This window comes from Leptopilina heterotoma, unplaced genomic scaffold (genome assembly GCF_015476425.1).
Source record: "Leptopilina heterotoma isolate Lh14 unplaced genomic scaffold, ASM1547642v1 Lhet_8, whole genome shotgun sequence".
NCBI classification, from domain to species: domain Eukaryota; kingdom Metazoa; phylum Arthropoda; class Insecta; order Hymenoptera; family Figitidae; genus Leptopilina; species Leptopilina heterotoma.
In genome coordinates, this window is record NW_025111180.1 from 1,340,183 (window position 1) to 1,361,376 (window position 21,194).

The 21,194-nt window shown below is 25.3% G+C and overlaps 2 protein-coding genes across 2 annotated transcripts in view; one reads left to right on the forward strand and one right to left on the reverse strand.

Annotated features, from left to right (window-relative positions):
• Positions 1 to 18,367, forward strand: part of LOC122511020 (serine/threonine-protein kinase OSR1) — a 55,811-nt gene extending 37,444 nt beyond the window's left edge. The window contains exon 8 of the mRNA XM_043626015.1: positions 18,157 to 18,367. Coding sequence (XP_043481950.1) covers positions 18,157 to 18,262 — 106 coding nt within the window. The 3' untranslated portion in view covers positions 18,263 to 18,367. The remainder of the gene's footprint in view (positions 1 to 18,156) is intronic.
• On the reverse strand, positions 920 to 19,746 carry LOC122511032 (neuroplastin). The gene is made up of 5 exons (XM_043626026.1): positions 19,021 to 19,746; positions 11,223 to 11,480; positions 9,216 to 9,500; positions 6,887 to 7,325; positions 920 to 2,979 (listed from the first exon to the last, which is right to left on the reverse strand). The coding sequence occupies exons 1-5, from the start codon at positions 19,067 to 19,069 to the stop codon at positions 2,934 to 2,936; spliced, it is 1,077 nt and encodes a 358-aa protein (XP_043481961.1). The 5' UTR covers positions 19,070 to 19,746; the 3' UTR covers positions 920 to 2,933.
• Between the last annotated feature and the right edge of the window lie 1,448 nt (positions 19,747 to 21,194).

Consider the following 21,194-nt stretch of genomic DNA (forward strand, 5'->3'; position numbering starts at 1 on the left):
TGAATATAATAGACAAAAATAATAGAAAAAATAAAATTTGTAAAAAGAAATTCAATTATTTCGAGAAAAAAATTTTATTTCGTACTTATAATAAGAATTTAATTATAAAATGTACTGAAAATAATTGAATTCTTCTGAAGAGTTTATCACAATCTTTAAAAATAAACGAATTCTATCAACAAATTTGTAAAAAACAATTACATTCAATCAAGAATGAAATTTTATTCAAATTGTATTGAAAGTAGTTGAATTTTTCCGAAGAATTTTATAATTTATGAAAATAATTTGAATTCTTGCGACAAATTTAATTCAAATCTTTTTTCAATAATTGAATAATTATTTTGTTAAATTTTTTATTTGAATAGTAGTAGATTTTGGAAATAATTGCATTTCGACAAACTTTTAAAATTAATTAAATTTATACGAAGAATCTTATTAAAATGTTTTGAAAATAATTGAATTGATATGAAGAATTTAATTAAAAATTTTTTAAATTATAAAATTCTTTTAAGAAATTTAATTAATTTATTGAAAATAATTATTAAATTTTAATAAATAAATTATATTAAAATTGTTTGGAATAATTGAATTTCTTTGAAGAATTTTATTAAAATTTTTTAATATGTTACTGAGAATTTTATTTTAATTTTTGACAATAATTTTTTTGTTTCAACTATTAACAAATTTAAAGTAGTGCAAATTCTAAAAGAAGGAAGAAAGTAGCTTTTAGTGTCATACATTTATAAAACGAAGCCTGAACTTTCAAAATCTTTCAGCATTTCAACTAAATTTTTCTTGTGATTTTTTAGAGAAATAAACAAACAATCAAATTTGCCTTTTGAATAGAAATAAACTTTTTTTGAAGTTGAAAATATTTTTAGAAAATTTTAGAAATAGGTTAAAATTAAAAGAATAATAATTAACATTTCAATATCGTTTATTCTTTTTAAAGACCATAAAAAGCATGTCAAAGGCTCTTAATGTTTTCGAGTCGGGAGATCGTAAAGGCTACAAGTTCACATTCGACAATATAGAAACCTAGAATGGTTGTGAAATTTTACAAATTTATATCTAGTTTAGTAGAATTGCTTAAGAATTTATATGTAATTGCAGATTACAACGGTATTTCACATAGTATTACATTAGATATACATATTTATAAGATTTTTTTTCAATTTGAAACACAGTTCAATAGTTTTTTTTTTATTTCTAGCACTCATTTGAGAGAGAAAGTGCAACAACACTTCCCACATTTGCCAGAAGTATCCTAGCAAAATTTTTCCTCAAAGAAAAATGTCACTAAATAATAAATATATTTTAAACTGAATGAAATTTTTATAATAGTCAAAGTCAAAATTTAACGTCGCTCGTTCGCTTCCGCCCGCAGGATAGAAAATAGATTCTTTCAGAATTTATCGAGTATGAAGGCAGGTTTTTCTTATAACAATAGGGAGTAATTGTTTCTCTATTTCAAGACCGAGATATATAATTTCTATACTGATTGTAAATTTATCTCCAGATAAGATACCGAGTATATTGTGAGATGCTATCTACAAACTGAACTTTCCATTCTATTACACAAACAAAAAACTTCCACTAATGTTCAGATATCGAGTTTTTCGGCTCAATTTATCTAATTTACAATTTCTAATAGTTGAACCCATTCTTCTATAAAAAAAAAAGAAGCTCTTTAGAAGCATGACACGATACTTGTGATTAAAATACATTGTGAATTGATACATTTGCTCAAATTTCAAGAAAATAAAAAAACTTCGTTTAATAAATGTAATTAGTAATTAATAATTGATAATTAAAAATTAAAAAAATGAATTCACTTGTACTTTTTTCATTTCGAGGAATTGAATAAAAAAAAGGAATAAAAAAATTGTGGAATACGCTAAAATTCAGTGTTTTCTTAAAGATAAATTCAGTTTAAAAAAATCTTAATATAAGAAATAATTTGAGCACCTTCTTCATGAACTTTTTGCAAAGTAACAAATTAAAAATAATGTATCCAATTCCATAAATTTCCCAAAATTGGAAAACATATAAATTATTTATATTGGAAGAATATAAATTTTGACAAAGTATTAAAATTCTTCGATGGTTAATAATAATCAATGGGCCTTATTATTTAACAATTCCTAAATTATCTTTCACACAAGCGCTTCAGCAGATTACTCTCATTTTTTTTTGGTAAGCAGCAACTCTTTCGCCAAAGAAGACGACAATTGTAATTATCGTTACTTTTTTCTTCCACAATTTTCTTTTTTTTAAAAATGCAGCATAATATTCACGATCTCCCGAAGAAATAAAGAATAACGCCTTTAATGACACATTCCGCTAGGCACGATCGTCGTGCACTAATAATGCTAATGGTTTGCGGTCTTAACAATAATCTTAACAATAAAAGTAGTAACGGTAATATTAACAATCATAATAGTAGTCATAATACTCAAAAATCATTATATAACGGTATCTGTATAGTTAATAATAAGAATTAATAGTAGTAATGGCAATAAATGATAATACATTGTTTTTTTTAACAAAAAAAATGACATGTACAATTTAAAAATTGCTAATTGCTTAGTACGTGTTACGCAAAGCAGGCAACACGAACGGGCGACGTATTTGAGAAGTAAGCGTAAAAATGTCTAATTAGTGCTTATCTCGTCATTATCACTCTTTGCTTCCCGGGAATAATTCCAAGAAAACGTAAGCTAGAGAGTCTTCAAACGACTCTGTATATATATAATATAATATTCGTCGATCTTAAGTAAGACTTGTTCACCTTCTCACAACTGACGAATCGTAAAAAAAAATTGCGTGTAACCCTTCAGCAGTTTTGATGATCTTCATTGTACAACATTTCTTGGCTAAGTACCTTACTTCTCTCTGCATCTTTCTTACGTCGCTGCTATCTCACGTGGCGATTATTTTCTTTGCCTAACCTCAGAGTCCTTGTTGGGTGTTGGTTTCCTGTGAATTTCAAAAATTTTAATTTCAAGATTTTACATTTATATTTAGATTTTTCTTTAATTATCTTTTTTATAAATTTTTCTTAGCTCATCAAAGAAAATACTATTTTCACTATTAACGCTATTAACCCGTCAGTGGTCGTTCATAAACTACTTTATTATTTATGAAAAGAATTGCATTTTTACCAAGATTTTTACAAAAATAATTTAATTCTGTTTGGAAATTTTACGAAAATAGTAGATATTGAAAATCATTGAATTGCGAAAAGTTTTTAAAAGTAAGTAAATTTTACAAAGAATTCTATTTTTTTTGAAAATAATTGAATTCCTGCGAATGATTTTACTAAAATTTTTTTGAATAATTGAATTTCCAAGAAGAAATTTATTATTTAAAATAATTGATTTATTTCGAACAATTTTATTATTTAAAATAATTGATTTATTTCGAACAATTTTATTATTTAAAATAATTGATTTATTTCGAACAATTTTATTATAATATTTGAAAATAATTGAATTCCTGTAAAAAATTCTAATATTTTTGTAAATAATTGAATTCTTTCAAAGAATTTAAAAAAAAACATATTTTGTAATAATTGAGTTTTTTGAGAAATTCAAATTAAACTTTTTAGAATAATTACATTTTTTGAGCAATTCCTGTAAAATTGTATTTAAAAAAATTGAAATAAAATTTTTGTGATGAATATTGTAAAAATAATTAAATTTATCAGAAGAAGTTTATTATTTATAAAAATAATTAAATTATTGCGAAAAATTTTATTAAAATATTTAAAAAGAATTAAATCTTTGTGAAAAATTTTGTTAAATTTCTTCAAAGAATTAAATTATTTAAAAAAATTTTAATGAAATTCTTTGTAACAATTCCATTTTTTCAAAATAATTTTAATAAAATTCTTCGAAGAAATTTAATTAATTTCACAAAATTGTCAAAATTCAATTAGGGGCTGTACACATAATACGTCACGCGGCTAGGGGGAGGGAGGGGGTCTGAGAATTGTGACTAAGTGTGACATGGGGAGGGGGGGGGTGAACTCATGTGTTACGTCACAATCTTTTAAATTCAAAGATTATAAGAAATTATATGTGACAATGGCACTTTTTCTAAATAAAACAAGTTAAAAATGCTCTAAACTATTTAATATCTATTATATGTACCTGTTTAACATCTATTGGTATATTATTTATAATATGATAAGTAATATATTCTCTTAATTTGAATCAGTTAAAAATCATGGTTTAAACTGGCAATCAGCAGTTACTGTCTTTTTGTATCTGAATCAGTTAAAAATAACTGAAAAATTATCCACAAAACACCGAAACTTTTCTAAATATATGTATATTAAAGATTTGCTTGCATACTTCGAAAAGTTTACTAGCAATTAGTTTATTTAAAATTGTGTAAAGATTTAAATTTCTCACTCCAATAAATGTTTATCGTCAAATTTTCTTAAAAATATAGCTTGAAACTTTCCTGAACATTTAATTACACTTTTGACTATACTTTCGTAAAAATTTTGCTGAAAATTTAAGTTAAATTTTCAGGAAAGTTTCGCGCTAAACAATTATTGAAGTGGGATAAAGATAAAAGTGGGATAAAGATTTAAATCTTTATACAATTTTCACTAAACATTGCATTTAAATATTTCGAAGCTTGCCTTCAATAAATTGTTAGGAAAGTTTCGGTGCTATGTAGGTAGTTAAACGTGACTAATAATTGAATCAATCCAAAAAAATTTTATTGAAACATTAGTTATTTTTAACTAATTGTCAGAAAAAAAATATAACTATTTGAATTAGTGACTGATTTCTTGCTTCTAAATAAGTTATTTCTAACTGATTCAATAATTTAGAGTGTTGTATATAATATATAATGTCCAATGTATAAAATTTACAGTGAAATTTACGTGTGTGACGTGACGTAGGGGGAGGGAGGGGTTCAAGGTTTGTGACGAAGTGTGACATAGGGGGAGGGAGGGGTCAAAAATGGTCAAAAATCGCGTGACGTATTATGTGTACGGCCCCTTATTTTCAATGTCTACTTTTCCAATAAAATTTCACAAAAGAATTCAATCATTTAAAAAGAAATTTTAATAAAATTCTTTTCAAGAATTCAATTATTTTCAAAAGTAATATAATTCTTCGCAGAAATTCAACAAAAATTTACAAAAATTTACAAAACTTTACAAAAATTCTCGTCAAAATTTCAATTATCTTTATAAATAATAGAATTCTTCTCCGAAATTTCAATTATTTTTAAAAACTTTCCTCAATTCAATGATTTCTATGATTTCTATGATTTCTATGATTCAATGATCTACTACTTTAATAAAATTTCCCAAAAGAATTCAATTATTAAAAAAAATTAATAAAATTCTACGCAAACATTTAATTATTTTCATAAAAAATTAAAATTTCACTGAAATTGAATTATTTACAAATTTTTGAAAATAATTCAATTATTTTCATAAATAATCAAATTTGCAGAAATTCAATTATTTTTAATACAATTTTAATCAAATTTCTCAAAAAATGACATTATTCTTAAAAATTCCATTAGAATTCGTCGAAAGAAAAAGATTTGTTGCCAAAAATCCTTGATGAGAATTGAATTTTCAGAAACATTCAATTATTCAATAAATTATTTATTTTTGTATTCAAATAATTGAATTCTCGTACAATTTTAAAAGGGATTACAGCCTGAATTTATAGAAATAATTTAGTTTTGAAAAGGTTTCAAGTTAGAATCTTCGAAAATTTGAATTTTTCAGACTTTTAATTAACAATTCTATTAAGGGCATTTGAACCTTGATGACGTCACACATGCTTTGCACAATCTGTAACGTCATCAAGGTTCAAATGCCCTTAAACTAATTTTTTTTGAAAAAGTTTAATTGAAATATTTTTTAATTTATTTAAAGTTTTTATTTTCTAATTATGAAATTGAATAATTTCCGAATAATCGAAATTTCACGTAAAATTGAATTGTAAACAAATGGATATGAAACTTCTCAAAGAACTTTGTCAAAAATTATTAAATATAATTGATTTCAAGAAGAATTTTAGTTAAAAATTGTAGAAAATAGTAATAGTAATTGAACTGAATATTCTTTAGGGTCAGGGAAAAAGTCAAAATTTTGTCTGGAAAGCAGGGAAAAAACAAAATTAAATTTTTGTGTCAATCCTGTTCTATTAAATATGTTTAAATTATTTCTCAACTATATTTGCTTTTAAATTTGTCATATTAAATGTTCAGGCACATGTTACAATTTTAATTTTGTATAAAATATTGGAATGTTTATATTTTATAAATTGTATCAATGAAAATAAAATATATTATTAAATTTTTATAATCCATACCATTTAATGTTTTCAAACTTCCTTTTTAATTATATTTTTCAATTTTCTCGAAATTATATTTTTTATTTTTATTTTTTTAACTGCAATTAATAATTTTTTAAAAGTTGTCAATTTAAAGCAATAATATTCTTGAAGATGGAACAAAAACTAAGTAAAATTTAAAAATTATTTGTTGAGATAATTTTAAAAAATATTTAAAAATTCTAATTAAGGACTCGTTAAATTTATCAAAAAATTACTTCATTGTTTTTTAAACATAATGTACTTAGATAAGGTACTTAGATTCTCAAAATTTGCTGCAGTTGAATATTTTGAATCGTCATCAAGGAATTGACAGGAGTTATCGGTGGTCGGACTGGGAGATTGGATGGAGGAAGTGGACCTCGAAGAGGATGATAATTTTCCAATTCAATAGTTTGACTATGGTGGAATAATTTCAGCTAAATTAATAAAATTTGCTTCTCAAACTGTATGAGAAATAAAGTTCAAAACATTGAAATGAAATTAAATTAAATGAACACTATACTCACGTGTCTGGACTCTGATCCGTATCCGACTCCTCAAGTTCAGCCTTGTTACGCTTTCTCTCGTAGATGACGATTATGGCGCAGAGAACAGCAACTTCCGCACAAATGCCGAGGAAGGGCCAAAGAGCAGCAAGCTTGTCTTTCACCTTCAACTCAGATGAAACAGTAGCATTGTACTTCTCGTTTTCTTCGTAATAAACCCTGCAACCAACATGTCCGCTGTCGGTCATTTTCATGTTTGACACGGTCAAAACTCCACCGCTCACTCCATTCTCCATGTCACGTGAGAGTTGATATCTTCCCTCAGATGTATTGAATTTGTAATCATTGAATTCCCATTCGATTTTTATTCCGGGATAGAGATTTCCACCGCAATTTAAGGTGAGTTTTTCACCCTCCACAACACTTTGGAAGGTGTTTTCGAATTTTGGAACGGGGTTAGCTGCAAACATAGTTCAAAATCAACAAATACTGCTTAATAGTGCCCTTGGTGAGCTTGAACCAACTTTAAATGAACTACTGTTTGAAAAAATATACTAAATAACATTCAATTTAAGTATTGTCATGTTTTTTTTCAAAATATTTACCTATTTTCAAAATATTAATTAAATTCGATTCTTTTCTAGAATTTTAATATAAATTCAAATTATTTTTAACAATTTTGATAAAATTCTTTTTAAGAAAAAATCACTATTTTTAAAATATTTAATAAAATTCCTTCAAAAACTTCAATTATTTTCAAAAATTCAGATAAAATTCTTCGAAACAATTCAATTATTTTTAAAAATTGTAAAATCCTCCGCAAGAATTCAATTATTTTTAAAAATAAGAAAATTCTTCGACAGAATGAAAATATTTTCATAAATATAGTAAAATTCTCCAAAGAAATTCAATTATTTTCATAAATAATAAAATGTTTCGGAGAAATTCAATTATTTTCAACAATTCTGATAAAAAATTCTTTCTAAACAATTCAATTGTCCTCAAAAGTTTTTAATATATAATTCTTTGTAAATTTCAATTAATATTACTTTAAAAAATTACATTATTTTTACATAATTTAATGAAATTCTTCAAAAAAAATATATAATTATTTATAAAAACTCTAATAAAATTGTGTAAAATAATTTAATTTTCTATGAATAATTTGAATATATTTTAATATGAAAATTGTTAATTACAATTGATAGTAAACACAATTATTTTAAAAACTTAAAAGAAATTCTTCATAAAATTCAATTATTTTCAAAATTTTCAGTAAAAATTTAAAAAAAAACTACTATTTTCAAGAATATTGAAATAAATTCTTAAAAACAATTAAATTATTTTAAAGAATTTAAAAAAAATCTTGACAAGAATTAAATTATTCTGGATACAATAATTTTAATTACATTTTCTCGAAAGAATTCAATTATTGAAAAAAATGTCGATAAAATTCTTGAAATGAATTAAATTAATTTCGAATTTTTTTTATAAATACTTTACAAGAATTCAATGATTTTCAGTACATCGACGATTGAATTATTTCTAAAAATAATTGAATTCTTGAAGAGAATTTTATTAAAACTATTTTAAATAATTGAATCCCTGCGAAAAAATTTATTTTTCTATAAATAATTGAATTTTTTTCAAAACTTTAAAAAATAAGTAAATTTTTTAGAAGAATTTTATTAAAATTGTATTTAAAATTATAGAATTCCTGTGAAAAATTTACTATTTATTGATATTATTGAATTCTTTCAAAGAATGTTAAGAAAATGTTTAAAAATAATTAAACTTTCCCTGGAATTCAATTAAAATTGAAAATTTTGTTATTTATGAAAATAATTAAATTAATTAATTCTTGAATTGAATTTTATTAAGCTTTTTAAATAATTTAACTTTTGTAAAAAATTCAATTATTTTTTAAAAATTAATGAATTTTTTTTTGGAGAATTTTAACAAGATTTTTAAAAATAATTGAAATTTTCGAAGAAATCAGTTAAAATTTTATTGAAAATAAGTGAAATCTTGATAAGAATTTTGTTATTTTTATATAAATAATTGAATTCTTTATAAAATTCAATTACTTTCAAGATTTTCTGTAAAAATTATTTTTAAAATACTCCACTATTTTCAAGAATATTGAAATAGTCTAATTTTTAAAATTCAAAATGGCGAATCCAATATGGCGGATAAAAGAACTTGAAAATCTATATAAGACTGCATGAAATTTCTCAGTTGGGAGCTTTTGGGATCGCTGATTACGAATATAATTTTCGAATTCTTCAAATTTGACTTTATATTCGTAACAATGCAAATATAATTTTAATTAATTTTTAAAAAAACTTACGAACAACTCTGAAGCGAAGGGAAAAACTTTGATTTTTGTTTTGACATGTGTAATTTCCAATGACAACAGGATTGTTTTGAAGCAGCTCGAGAACTCGTGATTCATTTATCCTCCAGTTTTCGATATCCGTATGCGTTTGATCGATAACTTTTCCATCCTTTGTCCATTCCACAGTGTCTTTGGCAGTGGAATTTCCACATTGTAACGGCACTGGATTAATCAACGTATAGCCTTTCTTATTTTTCACAAATTCGTTTCCATAAGGCACCACTTTATATATGATATCTGTTTAAAGAAAAATCAATTAAATAAGGTCTTCTCAATTAGGATTAGAGCAAAATAAAGATCATTTTTAACTTCTGAATTACAGTATATATACATATATATAATATGCATCAGTGAATACAGAAAGTTGTGTTGATTCTGCTGCGTGCTATTTTAACCAATACTAAATCACATGGACAATATAGAGGCTCAATCCAACAAATAAATTTTATGTTAAATGGTTATTCGAATAAATGAAAATTATGAAAAATAAAATTTCTGAAATAATAATCATTCGGATTAAGAAAATTTATGTCAAAGAATTTTTCGACGTATTGAAAATTATGTCAAAGGATAATTCTAATATTTAAATATTAGGATAAAGAATAATTCGAATAATTAAAAATTATGTTTAATGGTGTTTCGAAATATGAAAATTATGTGAAATGTCATTTCGGCTAAACAACCGAAAGATTGAAAATTCTATACTTTTAATCTCAAAAAATGTGAATACTTCCATTTGATTGGATTCGCTAAAAACTTTAAACCAATTAAATGCAAGCATTCACACTTTTCGAGATTGAAATAACATCATTTTAACCATTTGATGTTATGTTCAATCATATTGGTGTAAAGTTGGAGTCAGATTTTTAATAGTAATTTATAGAATGTAATTTATGCTGAATGACAAATGTATTGCGTGCTTTGCTGTTAAGTAACAATTCGACTACTTTTCAGTCGGGAAATGACCATGCGCCTCCTTTAATCAATATCTTACACCCTGAAAACTGGAAACGCACGAGCTCTCTCCCCATGTCTTAATTTTCTGAAACCCTCTCATCCCTCCTATCTGTGTGGCGTATACTTTATGAGCACGTCTCCTTTGATCGTAAAACGATCTGATTATTTGAATAACATAAGAGTTCCAGATTTAATAGTACAGATTCCTAAGATCCTAACTATCATAAATTCTCTTTTAGTTACTTTAATGCTCCATATCGACTTTAATATTTTCTAGTAGAATTATAAAACAGATTTCAGAAGTGCTTTTCGACTGAACTTTCATTTTTAAGATAGCTGTTATTTTTAACATCAGATTCGCATTCGGCGTATACTCAAAGTGCTAATAAATTCAAAAGTTATAACAAAGCTTGCAGAAGTACACTAAACCCATGTTAAATCCTATTTAAACTTTAACCCTTCGGTGGCATGGATTAATATTTATCAAATGGGCTGTTTTTGTAAAAAAAACTCATTTTCTTTAGGTTCTAAAATGAATTTCGGTTGGTGACCTACAAAATTTCAACTTTCGCAAAATAAGAACCAAAGGTTCTAACACCTGGGCCATGCTGATCCATATTTATTTCATAATACCACATAAATAGTGGCTTGAATATTCCTCAATATTGACGAACAACCGAATTGTCATTTATCAGAAAAGCGTACAACTGAATTGACGTTTAACGGAATAGTCACGTAATTTGACACTCAACAGAATTATTATATTGACAACTTGAGATTTAACAGAATTATCGTCTACCAGAAGTGTTGAATATAAATTTTGCTACAGAATTTAAATTCAACAGAATAGTTATGTAATTATTTTGTTCAATTTAAATTCTGTTTTATGCCTTTCTGTTAAATAACAGTTCGACTACTAAGTACTTGTTAATTGGGGAATATTCATGCACCCCTAATCCCAAAAAAAAGTACCCAGACTGAGTTATCTGAAATTTTACAAACCGGTTGTAATAATTAATCGAAATGTGTTGTTGGCGCTTCTCGCGCATTTATAGACACCCTCGTGGATCTCCAAACCGATGTCAGTGCTGATGTTAGTAAACGTATCACTTTTTTCTATATGGAAATCTCCTTTAGATAGTTCTTCTGGTAAAACACCATTTTTCGTCCAATATATATCACTCTTGCCCTGAAATCCAGTGCAAGAAATTGTCCACGACGTACCATTCCGAACGCTTTCTGGACCGAAGTAGGTTACCTCTTGAACAGTTATAATAACAATTATACAATTAGAAAAATAGACATTGTAAGTTATAGCACATGAAATCATCAAATAGCACGATCATCAAAATACAAAACCACCTCAAGTGTTACTTTATTTCTAGGCGAAACCTAAACCATTCTTCCTTATTCCTCAACTGAACGAATAAATAATCATTTTCAGCAACTCCTTTAACTAAATGAAAAGAATAAGTCATTTTTTTCGGAACTTGTTTGTTTTAAAAATGCGCAATCCTTGTTCGTATATTAATCCTATATTTTTTAAAATTATAACTAAAATTACTATTTTTTTACCTTCTGAAAGTTAAGAAATATAAATTTTATATTTAGGGGTCATTCATAAAGCATGTAATACTTAATTGAAAAAATTGTTGAAATAAATATATTTTTTAACCTATGTTTTTCGAACTGAAGGTACATTTTTCGGTTTAAAAGTAAAATATATTTGAGCGAATTTTTATTTTGTAATACGTAGTAGTTTTAATTATTATATGTAGTTTCACAATAAGAAATATGTGTGAAAAATATTTCAACTCAAATTCGACTTTTTAATAGACCTATTAAGTTACTAAACTCATATTTAATTAGTTGACAATTATAGTCAATCTTTAGATTAAATTAAAATTATTATAAGACCTGAACGACAATATCCCTATTAAGAAAAGAATTTTATCGTTATCAGAGAATAAATAAGATATTTTTTATCATCTTATTAGGCTAAGGCAGTACTTTATTATCAGAATTTCACGAATTTTTCCGAAATCAAAAACGTTTTCCATTCTTTGTCATAAATGTAATTATACTGCTACCGACATTTTTCCATAAAGAAACTTATTACCATTAGTTTTCTCACAGTATAGAGTCACAACTTTTTTAAAGTATATATAATAAATAAATAACTAAGTAAATAATAATAAAATATATAGAAATGAAATAAAAAAAACAATTATGAAAATTGAAATGTAGTTGATAAGTTTATTTATTATATGTATTTTTCTTAAATTGAATTATTCAGTTTTTTAGTTTCAAAATCGGATTTGTTTGTCGCTAATTAGATCCATTTTTTAAAGACATTCAAAAATAGACTGAAGTTGGTTAGATATTTAAACGTGAACTGTGTAATCGTACAACTGATTCAAAATTTTTGGTTAAACTGTAAACATATTAAAATTCGCATCAAGTCGTGTCTTTTAATAAATATGATGAGTGTATTTTAAAAATATATCAGATAAGTCCAAATGCCAAGAATCAAATGCATCCTTTGATTTTTCGACTTAAAAGAAGTAAAAGTATTTTAAAATTCGCTTATCTTGAAGAAATGCAACAAATGTAGTTGTACTGCTACAATGACTTTCGAAGATTTTTCAATTTTCGGAATTAAAGCTCTTGCTGTAATTTATAGATTATATATATAATTGAATAATAACCATCGTTTACTCTTGTAGCAAAATTTTGTCGACCATTGATTATTTTCTACACGATAAAACTCAACACAGTTACTTCTGGAACAAGTGAACATCTATCTCAATTATAGCTATGTTGAGTTTCTCCGCGCACAATTTTTATTTGTTTCATTAAATACACATTAATTTAAGGTTTTTATTTGTTTATAGTTATCTGGTATTTAATTTAACGACGTAGAGTAAATAATTTAATTAAAAATAATACAATTTTTTTGTATGTAGAATTTGTGTTAAATTTATTTGAGTAAAAGTCATGTGGTCAGTTTAATGTAGTAGAGTTAGTAATTAAATTGAAGCATCGAAAATTATATTTTCTTCTGTATCGAAGTTTATTGTGCATAAAATTTTACTGTGTAGTATACTTAGTAGTGATAAAGTAAACAAAATTTAATTAAATTAAATTTTATCTAATCATAATGTATTGAGTTTTTTGCATATATAGGGTTTATTTGTGCAGAATTAATGTCACCTACTTAAATATAATGTGAGTTTTCTCATGTAGAATTTGCTGAGTAGAAGTTTTTTTTGCAGAATTTAATTGCGTTTAATCGCGCTATCGTCCCATTATACAAGTTATGATTAATAATAGTTTTATTATTTAATATTATAGTTAATGTTTTGTAACTTAGATTGTCTATGTATTTAATAAATGAAAATAAGTTAATCGGCTATTAAAGCAGAGAAAAAAAATGCTATTTCGGACAAAATAATTTAAAAGAAGAACTTGTTGAAATGTTAACAAACTAATATAAAGTTTAGAAAACAATATAGTAACGATTGGACTTTAGCTTCATTAGGTATATAAAATAAAAATGTAATTATAAAATTAGATGCTATATATAATGCTATTATATATTATTATATATTACTATTATATTAATTATTCTTATATTTCTTATTATATTATTAACATATATTATGTCTGTTATAGATGCTACTATATAAATAGATGCTAAATTATTTAATTAAAAATATAAATAACCATGATAACAAATATCAATACAATGTTTTTAACAGGGAACATTTTATGTGTTTGACAATGTATATGCTAACATTCGTCTTCTCTATTTATTCGTCTACAATATTAGTGACAAAACTCTTCCAGCTGTAAAAAAAGTTTACGATGTCTGGCAGAGCTTCCCACCCACAATCATTATTTTTATCTTCATTCAACTATTGTAAAAGATGTTATCTAGGCTCGTGTATCGAGATGTTTTATTTCAGAGGGATTTTAACTATTCAAATTCAATATCAAAATTCTCAGCAAAAATTCGAAGATTTTTTTTACAAAAGTTGTTGAACACTGCAGAATATTTTTAATTATTGAAAGAACATGAATATGAGACATCTGTCAGAGAACGATTATGATAATTAATGATTGAGTCACTCAAAACCTATCTGCATACTTTGTGAAATGTAATTTCGCCTAAACTTTTCCATAAGTACTTTAACTACTTTACTGAGAACACTAAAAGAGACATCAAGTTTCAACTTTTTAAATATCTTCTATTAACCGTTTAGAAAAAATAAAACTATGATACATTCTAAAAACTTCTTTTTACATCAGTTTACTTTTTAATCAGTTTAGTCAAAATTCTTTATATTAGTTAAACTGAAAGTTAAGTTTTCTATTTAAGACCCTATTTTGGAAGATAATTCAAAATTTTCAGGATTTCAAGAAATTTAATTTTAAAACTATGCCTATAGGGTACAAATATACTGGGAGTATAAATTACTTTCGAATCAATCAAGCGAAAAACCTTCATTTATAAAATAAAGGCGCGTGCTGTCATGTGATTACTCGTCATAAGTGTACGTCATCACGTGATTAGATTGTACTTACAATGCTTGAGAAATGCTGTGTCAGTTGAATATACCATAGAATTAAAAAACTTAATCAAGAAGCATATAAATAGCTTTGTATACTCTAAGAAGGGTCATTCTCTCAGAAAGAGCAAATTACTCGTTCACGCCATTTTTACTGAAAAGTAGTTCAATTCAATATAAATTATACAAACTACACAAAAAGCTCCTATAGTTTATTCAATTAGACCACGTGAAAAACATGAAAATATCAAATCAACTAAAATATCAATACGAGATAATAAAAATCCCCCTTTGAAGCACGAGTTAATTCTCACTTCCTGTATCATAATTAATTCATTTGCCTAGAAGTATATCTCGTTATGTTTTAATTGATTCATAAAGAGGTAAGGCAAAATATTTTAATTTCAATTTCCTTGAATTAAATTAGTTTTGTGCACGAGACTACTTTTTGCTGCTTTCGATTCATGATAAGTAAAAAAAGTCCGTAAATGACATTTTCTATAAAATTATTTATCCTAAAAGCTAAATTCAGTTTATTCAGTCTAAAAACGAATTAAAGTTATAGACTTTTTTATTTTGTACGGCATCAATTCTGCTGTCCAAAGTGAAAACCTAGCAATCGTATTTTCCGTAAGGTCGAGTTTATAGAGTAATACAGAATTAAGCAATGTTTTCAGCAATAATACAGTAAATTGTGTGCTACCAGTGATTTTTAACTAAAGAAAAGGAACAATTTTTTACGGATCAACGTCTTATATAAAAATTTCCCTCGCCCCTGTATGTTTACTCGTTTCTTCAAAGAAAATATACTATTGTAATTAATTCTTAGACCAGTGTCTTATTTGAAAAAATGTCTCATAAATGCCAGTAGCTAAACGCTAAGAAAATGTTTTATTTCCCTATTAAAATCAATATATTTTGGAACAGACCTAGACTCCCCTCCGTAACGGATAGTATCTACTTTTATACTTTAGAAAAAAACGCCAATTGAATCTATGGCGCGCATATTTATATACATTCGAAACCAAATATAATTTACATAATGTTATATTTAGAACCATATGTATACATACATTGTGTAATATTTAAAAAATATTTATTATATGGGTGACTTTCCATGAAGTGACGACTTTTGAAGAGAATAAATTTTTATAAAAAATTAATATTTTTCCCGAATATTACTCGTGTAAATCTTATATTAAAAACAACACTAAAAATAGGAGACTTTTTAGATATCTTAAAATAAGACGTAAGATAAAAAAATTGTATCTTCCATCATATATAAGATGCTTTTTAAAGTATCTTAATGATATTTAAGATTTATAAGTTTTAACCATCAAGTGGAAAGATTACTAGGAAAGTGTTCCTTGGAATTTCGTTTTCGACGGAATGCCATATGAGTTCCGATTGAATTCAGATCATAATAAACGGCATTTTCATACAAGTCGAACAAGTGAATGACCTTTACTTCCTGTCATCTGCTATCTCAAAATCGACACTTTTAGCCCCTTGTTGCTTAATATAACCACTTTATTAAATTTAATTTAAATTTCTTTAAAAAAAAAAAATAAAGTATTCAATTTAATTGTAAATTCTTTCTATTTCCAACAATAATATTGAACTTTATAGATTTGAAATTGAATGTATTTTAAATAATTTTGCAAATAATTTTTATTTAAAAATTCAAAAAATAATTGAATTTTATCAAAGTTGCGCATATAATTTTTATAAATATTATATGTATAACTAGGAAAACTGAATATTTAATTTATTGCAAATTATGTAAAATACAAAATTTTTTTAATTTCAAAAACCACAATTTTGGAATAATTTTAGATGAAAAATTTTTAAAAAATTAAACTTTAATAAAATTTTTAAAAACAATTTAACAATTATTTTCAAAAAATTGAATAAAATTCTTCGCACGAGATTCAATTATTTTCACTACATTTTTAATTGAATTCCTAAAAGCAATTTAATTATTTTCATAATAAAATTTCCATAAAATTCTTCAAAACAATTAATTCTTTCTTCAAAACTTTTAACAAAATTATAAGCAAAACTGATTCAAAATAAAAAAAAAGGTACAAAAATTACAGAAAATAATATAAAATGTCATTAAAAGTGTTATATATTAAAATTATAAAAAAATTTTAAAATAAATAAAATGAAATAAATAAAAAAAAATGTGAATAATAAAATAATGTGAAATATAAATTTAGAATTTTTTTTTGGAATAATATTATCACAAAACTTATTTACTAAATTTGAATTAGTAAATATTTGAACTAATTACAACACAAGTGTTACGAAATTTCTAAAAATTAATTTTTTAATTCTAGATAGAACTAGACATTAAAATAAATATAAAATTCTGTTTTTCTTAAAAAATAAATTTTTAAAAAACCGTATTTTATATTAATCATCATTCGTTTTTCTGCAATAATTTATAAGTAACTATTTTTATATTTTAGAATGTTAAATTAATTATTATTAATATCGATTGAATTTCAAAAAGTTTCAAATTAAAGTTTAAAAAAGACCTTCTCATTTTTTATGAGAATTTAAAAAGTTAAATTTTTAAAAATTGTAAATAAACATTCTGAATAAGTTAGTTTTTTGAAACATTGTTTTTGAAATTTAATATATTTTTAAACAAATATTTAATATTCAGAAATTTTCAAATTATTCGAAACTTCATGAAATTGCTTTATAAACAAGTGGATTTTATTTATTTATTTATAAACGGGCAAAATTTTTAAAGATTTTTATAAACAGGAAATATTTTAGTTTTAGGTGAACTTTTATTGAAATAAATGAATTTTTAAGAAACTTTCTCAAAAAATAGGTCAAATTTCCCTAAGTTTTGGCCTAACAAGATTGACCTATAGGTAAAAAAAACTGGTCAAATTTGACCTAACTTACGTTATATAACGGACTGAATCCAGAAATCTTTTTATACAATAAAAGGAGAAAATTTAATATTTTTTCTTCAACTTTGTGTTTTTTTACGATTTTGTGTTTCTTGTCGGTGTTTCAGAATAATTTTTTTTTTGTAAAAATAGCATTCAATTTCTAATAAAACACGTTTTATGCAAAAAAAAAGTTATTTAATCTATAAAAACAATTTTTTTTCAATTTAAAAAAAATATAACAATTATTAAAAACAATTAAAAGTTATCGTAAAATAGAATGAGAAAATACGTACCATTTTTTAAGTAAATGCGAAAAAATTTGTAAGCTTCTAATTTTCGTGTTAATATTATTATTATCAGGTTGTAACATAACAAACAAAATTTTATTTTAAACACACATTGAAAGTGACCAAATATTTAAGACTAATTTCGAAGTTTGTATGTTAATAGGATTTTCAAGATTTACAACTTGAATGGCAGAGTAAAATGGACCAATCAACACGAACATGCTTCTGGATTGACCAATCGTGATATACTTAGATCGTACTGCCAATAATTCACGAAAACACCCTTTGTTCGACTTTGTACACAATTATACAATTATCGAGTTATTTAAGTCATTTTTAATTAATTTGGCCGATCACCATCGCTTCTTATAGTTTTTAAAAAATATATTTTCTCTCTTAGTTTAATTTTTTGTCTTTATAATATAAAGTATAAATTTACCTGTACTTTATTAAATAAAAGATTTAACAAAAAAAATATTTTTCTTTAAAATAATTCATATTTACAGTTTCTATTATAAAATACAAATTTTATAATTAAATAATTTTCATGTTATCATTATTTATATTTAGCCAATGATGACAGTCCATTTTGAACAATAAACAACATTAATAAACATCAACTGTGAATCATAAATGTAATTCTTAACATTAAATGTTTTTCTTATTTGCTTTGTATTCTCGAACAATGTTTTTGTGCATTAACAGAAATAATGAGATTAAGGGTCGAACAATGTTAAGATAAGAAAAATTGAGGTTAGGAGACTTAAGCTGTTTTTTAACGAAACATCATGTAGTTTATCGATTAATTTTTCAATAAAAATAAAAATTAAAAATTGCCATATATAGTAATAATGAAACTAGAAAATTGACAAGAATTTTTTTTTCTCTTTTGACAAAGTGAAAAGTTGCTGTCAAAATTCTGTCAAACGACTTTGTACACTTACTACTTATTTGCATGTTGATGATCGTGCATTTCAGTGATAATTAAAGGGACAATCATAAGCTTTGTCGTGACTATTGAACTCACCTGCGTTAACGAAGGCGAGGGTGCCCGCTAAATATAGCAAACTGAGCATTTCGAAGGCAGTCTGGGCCGTCTCTTGCTTGCGATCAGGCAATGACGACACCTAGAGTAACTCTGGTATCCTCGGCACAAAACAAATACACTCACAAAATTTCAATCGCACTTTTCACTGCCGGAACGAATCTGTTATCACGCGAATCAGTCCGAGATTATTTGTCAGTAACGTAGAAAAAGTGCCTCTTGTCTACCTTGAACAGCCAGACACCACAATGTATTTTCCCTTCTTGAACATGCACTAACAGTGCTACCACTACAAACACTTAAAGGCACAGAAGGCAAAGAGACATAAATAAAAACTTTGACGTCAATTGCTGTGCATTGTCGTTTAATGCCTGGCGTTGATGATGACACTGACAAATTTCCCACCAGAATTCATGTCTTGTTTCTGATATCTACCGCGTAAATTGGTTTTTTTATCTTATCAATTTATCTAGCTGGGAAGAAAGTTAAGTGTCCTCGAAAACGAGAGAATTAAATTTAATAATCGAAGCGAATGTACGGCGATGCCGAGGAAGGTATTTTCCTTAGTTTGCTGTATTTTCATTATTTGATTATTCTAATTATTCGTGCTTCCTACTCTTTTTTCTTTTCTAAAAAAAGACACCCAGGAAAAAAGTGGAATCGAACTCGAATTTCGAAAAACTATATAAATATGAAAATAAGCCTTGAAAATGAAAAATGTCAATAGAATGGCGTACTCCGCGTACTCCAGGGATGGTAAAGGTGAATTCATAATATATTTTATTTATCCTTAAAGGTACTTTCACAGCTGCTGGTTGTCATGGTTACATGCAAGAGTAAAAGAGGAAGCAAATTTTATTTCTAGTTTTCGAAATTCGAACTTCTAAAGGTACCGTCCCATGATGGCGTGAAAGCGTCGGCGTAAAGCGTAAACCATGTGAGAGAGTGAGAACGTGATATCTGCTCATCTCTTTCTATTGCACGATTTCTGCTTTAAGTCCAACGCACAATTACGGAAGCTTCTACGCGCCACCCTGCGGCACTCACTCGCTTTACGAGGCACAAGGCAAATGTCGTTTGAAGCACCCTGCTAGTGAATGCCTTGTACGATGCTTGTACGGCTTTAAATGTAAATCAGAATTCTCAAAAAAAAAATTTGACTAGTTCAGGTTAAATTAATAGCTAATTGCTGTTAATATTTTTAAATTAAAAAGTGTAAATTTTAGAATAATTGAAGGGTGGCATGACAAAAGGGAGTCAGCAACAATTTTTCGAAATTGAGATATTTTTAGAAAAAAATCAGGTAAATTCTTTTACACAGTTCTGTAAAAGGATTTTCTTGTAAATTGTTTTTTAAACTCGTTTTTAATAAAAATAAGAATAAGACAATAGCCTACATATTTTTACTTACAATGCAATTCAGTTAAAAAACAAAAGAAATGAATATTATTATGAATAGATTAATATCGTTAAAAATATTTATTTCTTTTTTATATCATTAAATATATATTAAATTTCTCTGAAAAACTGTATGTCTATTTAGAAATAATTTTTATTCTTTATCTAATTTTCAATAATTTAAATATTATTCTTCTGTTAATTTTTAAATATTCCTGTTTGTAGTTTACATTTGATAATTTCTATACTTTTTACTTTCAAAAGTTAACATTAAATTAACAATTTTCTTGAAAACAAACAACTTTTTCAAAGCAAACTTTTTTGCATTCAATTCGTCATTTCAATATTAAAAAACTAATTTTTCAGTTTTTCTTTAAACTGTATATTTTTTAACAATTATAATTTTATAACAAAATATGCGCATTTGACGTAACCACAAAATAGTACACTTTTACTTATTTTTCTCACTAATATGTAGGTTGTAGGTTTATCTTCATAAATTTTATTTCTACTGATTGAGCGAAATAGTATTTCCAAACGGTTTTTTTTAGATTTTTCTTTAATGATCAGAAAAAATTTTTAATGTGTTATTTTCGTTTCCTGTAAAATCGTTAAATTGTTGCTTGACCATTTTTGTCATGCCACCCTTCAATTACAAATTTTGTTGAATCTTGTTTTAGATTGTAGTGAGGGTGTTGAAATGTTTCTTTTACTTGAGTATAAAATGTCAAGGTTATGTTTTCACCATTTTCACCTAC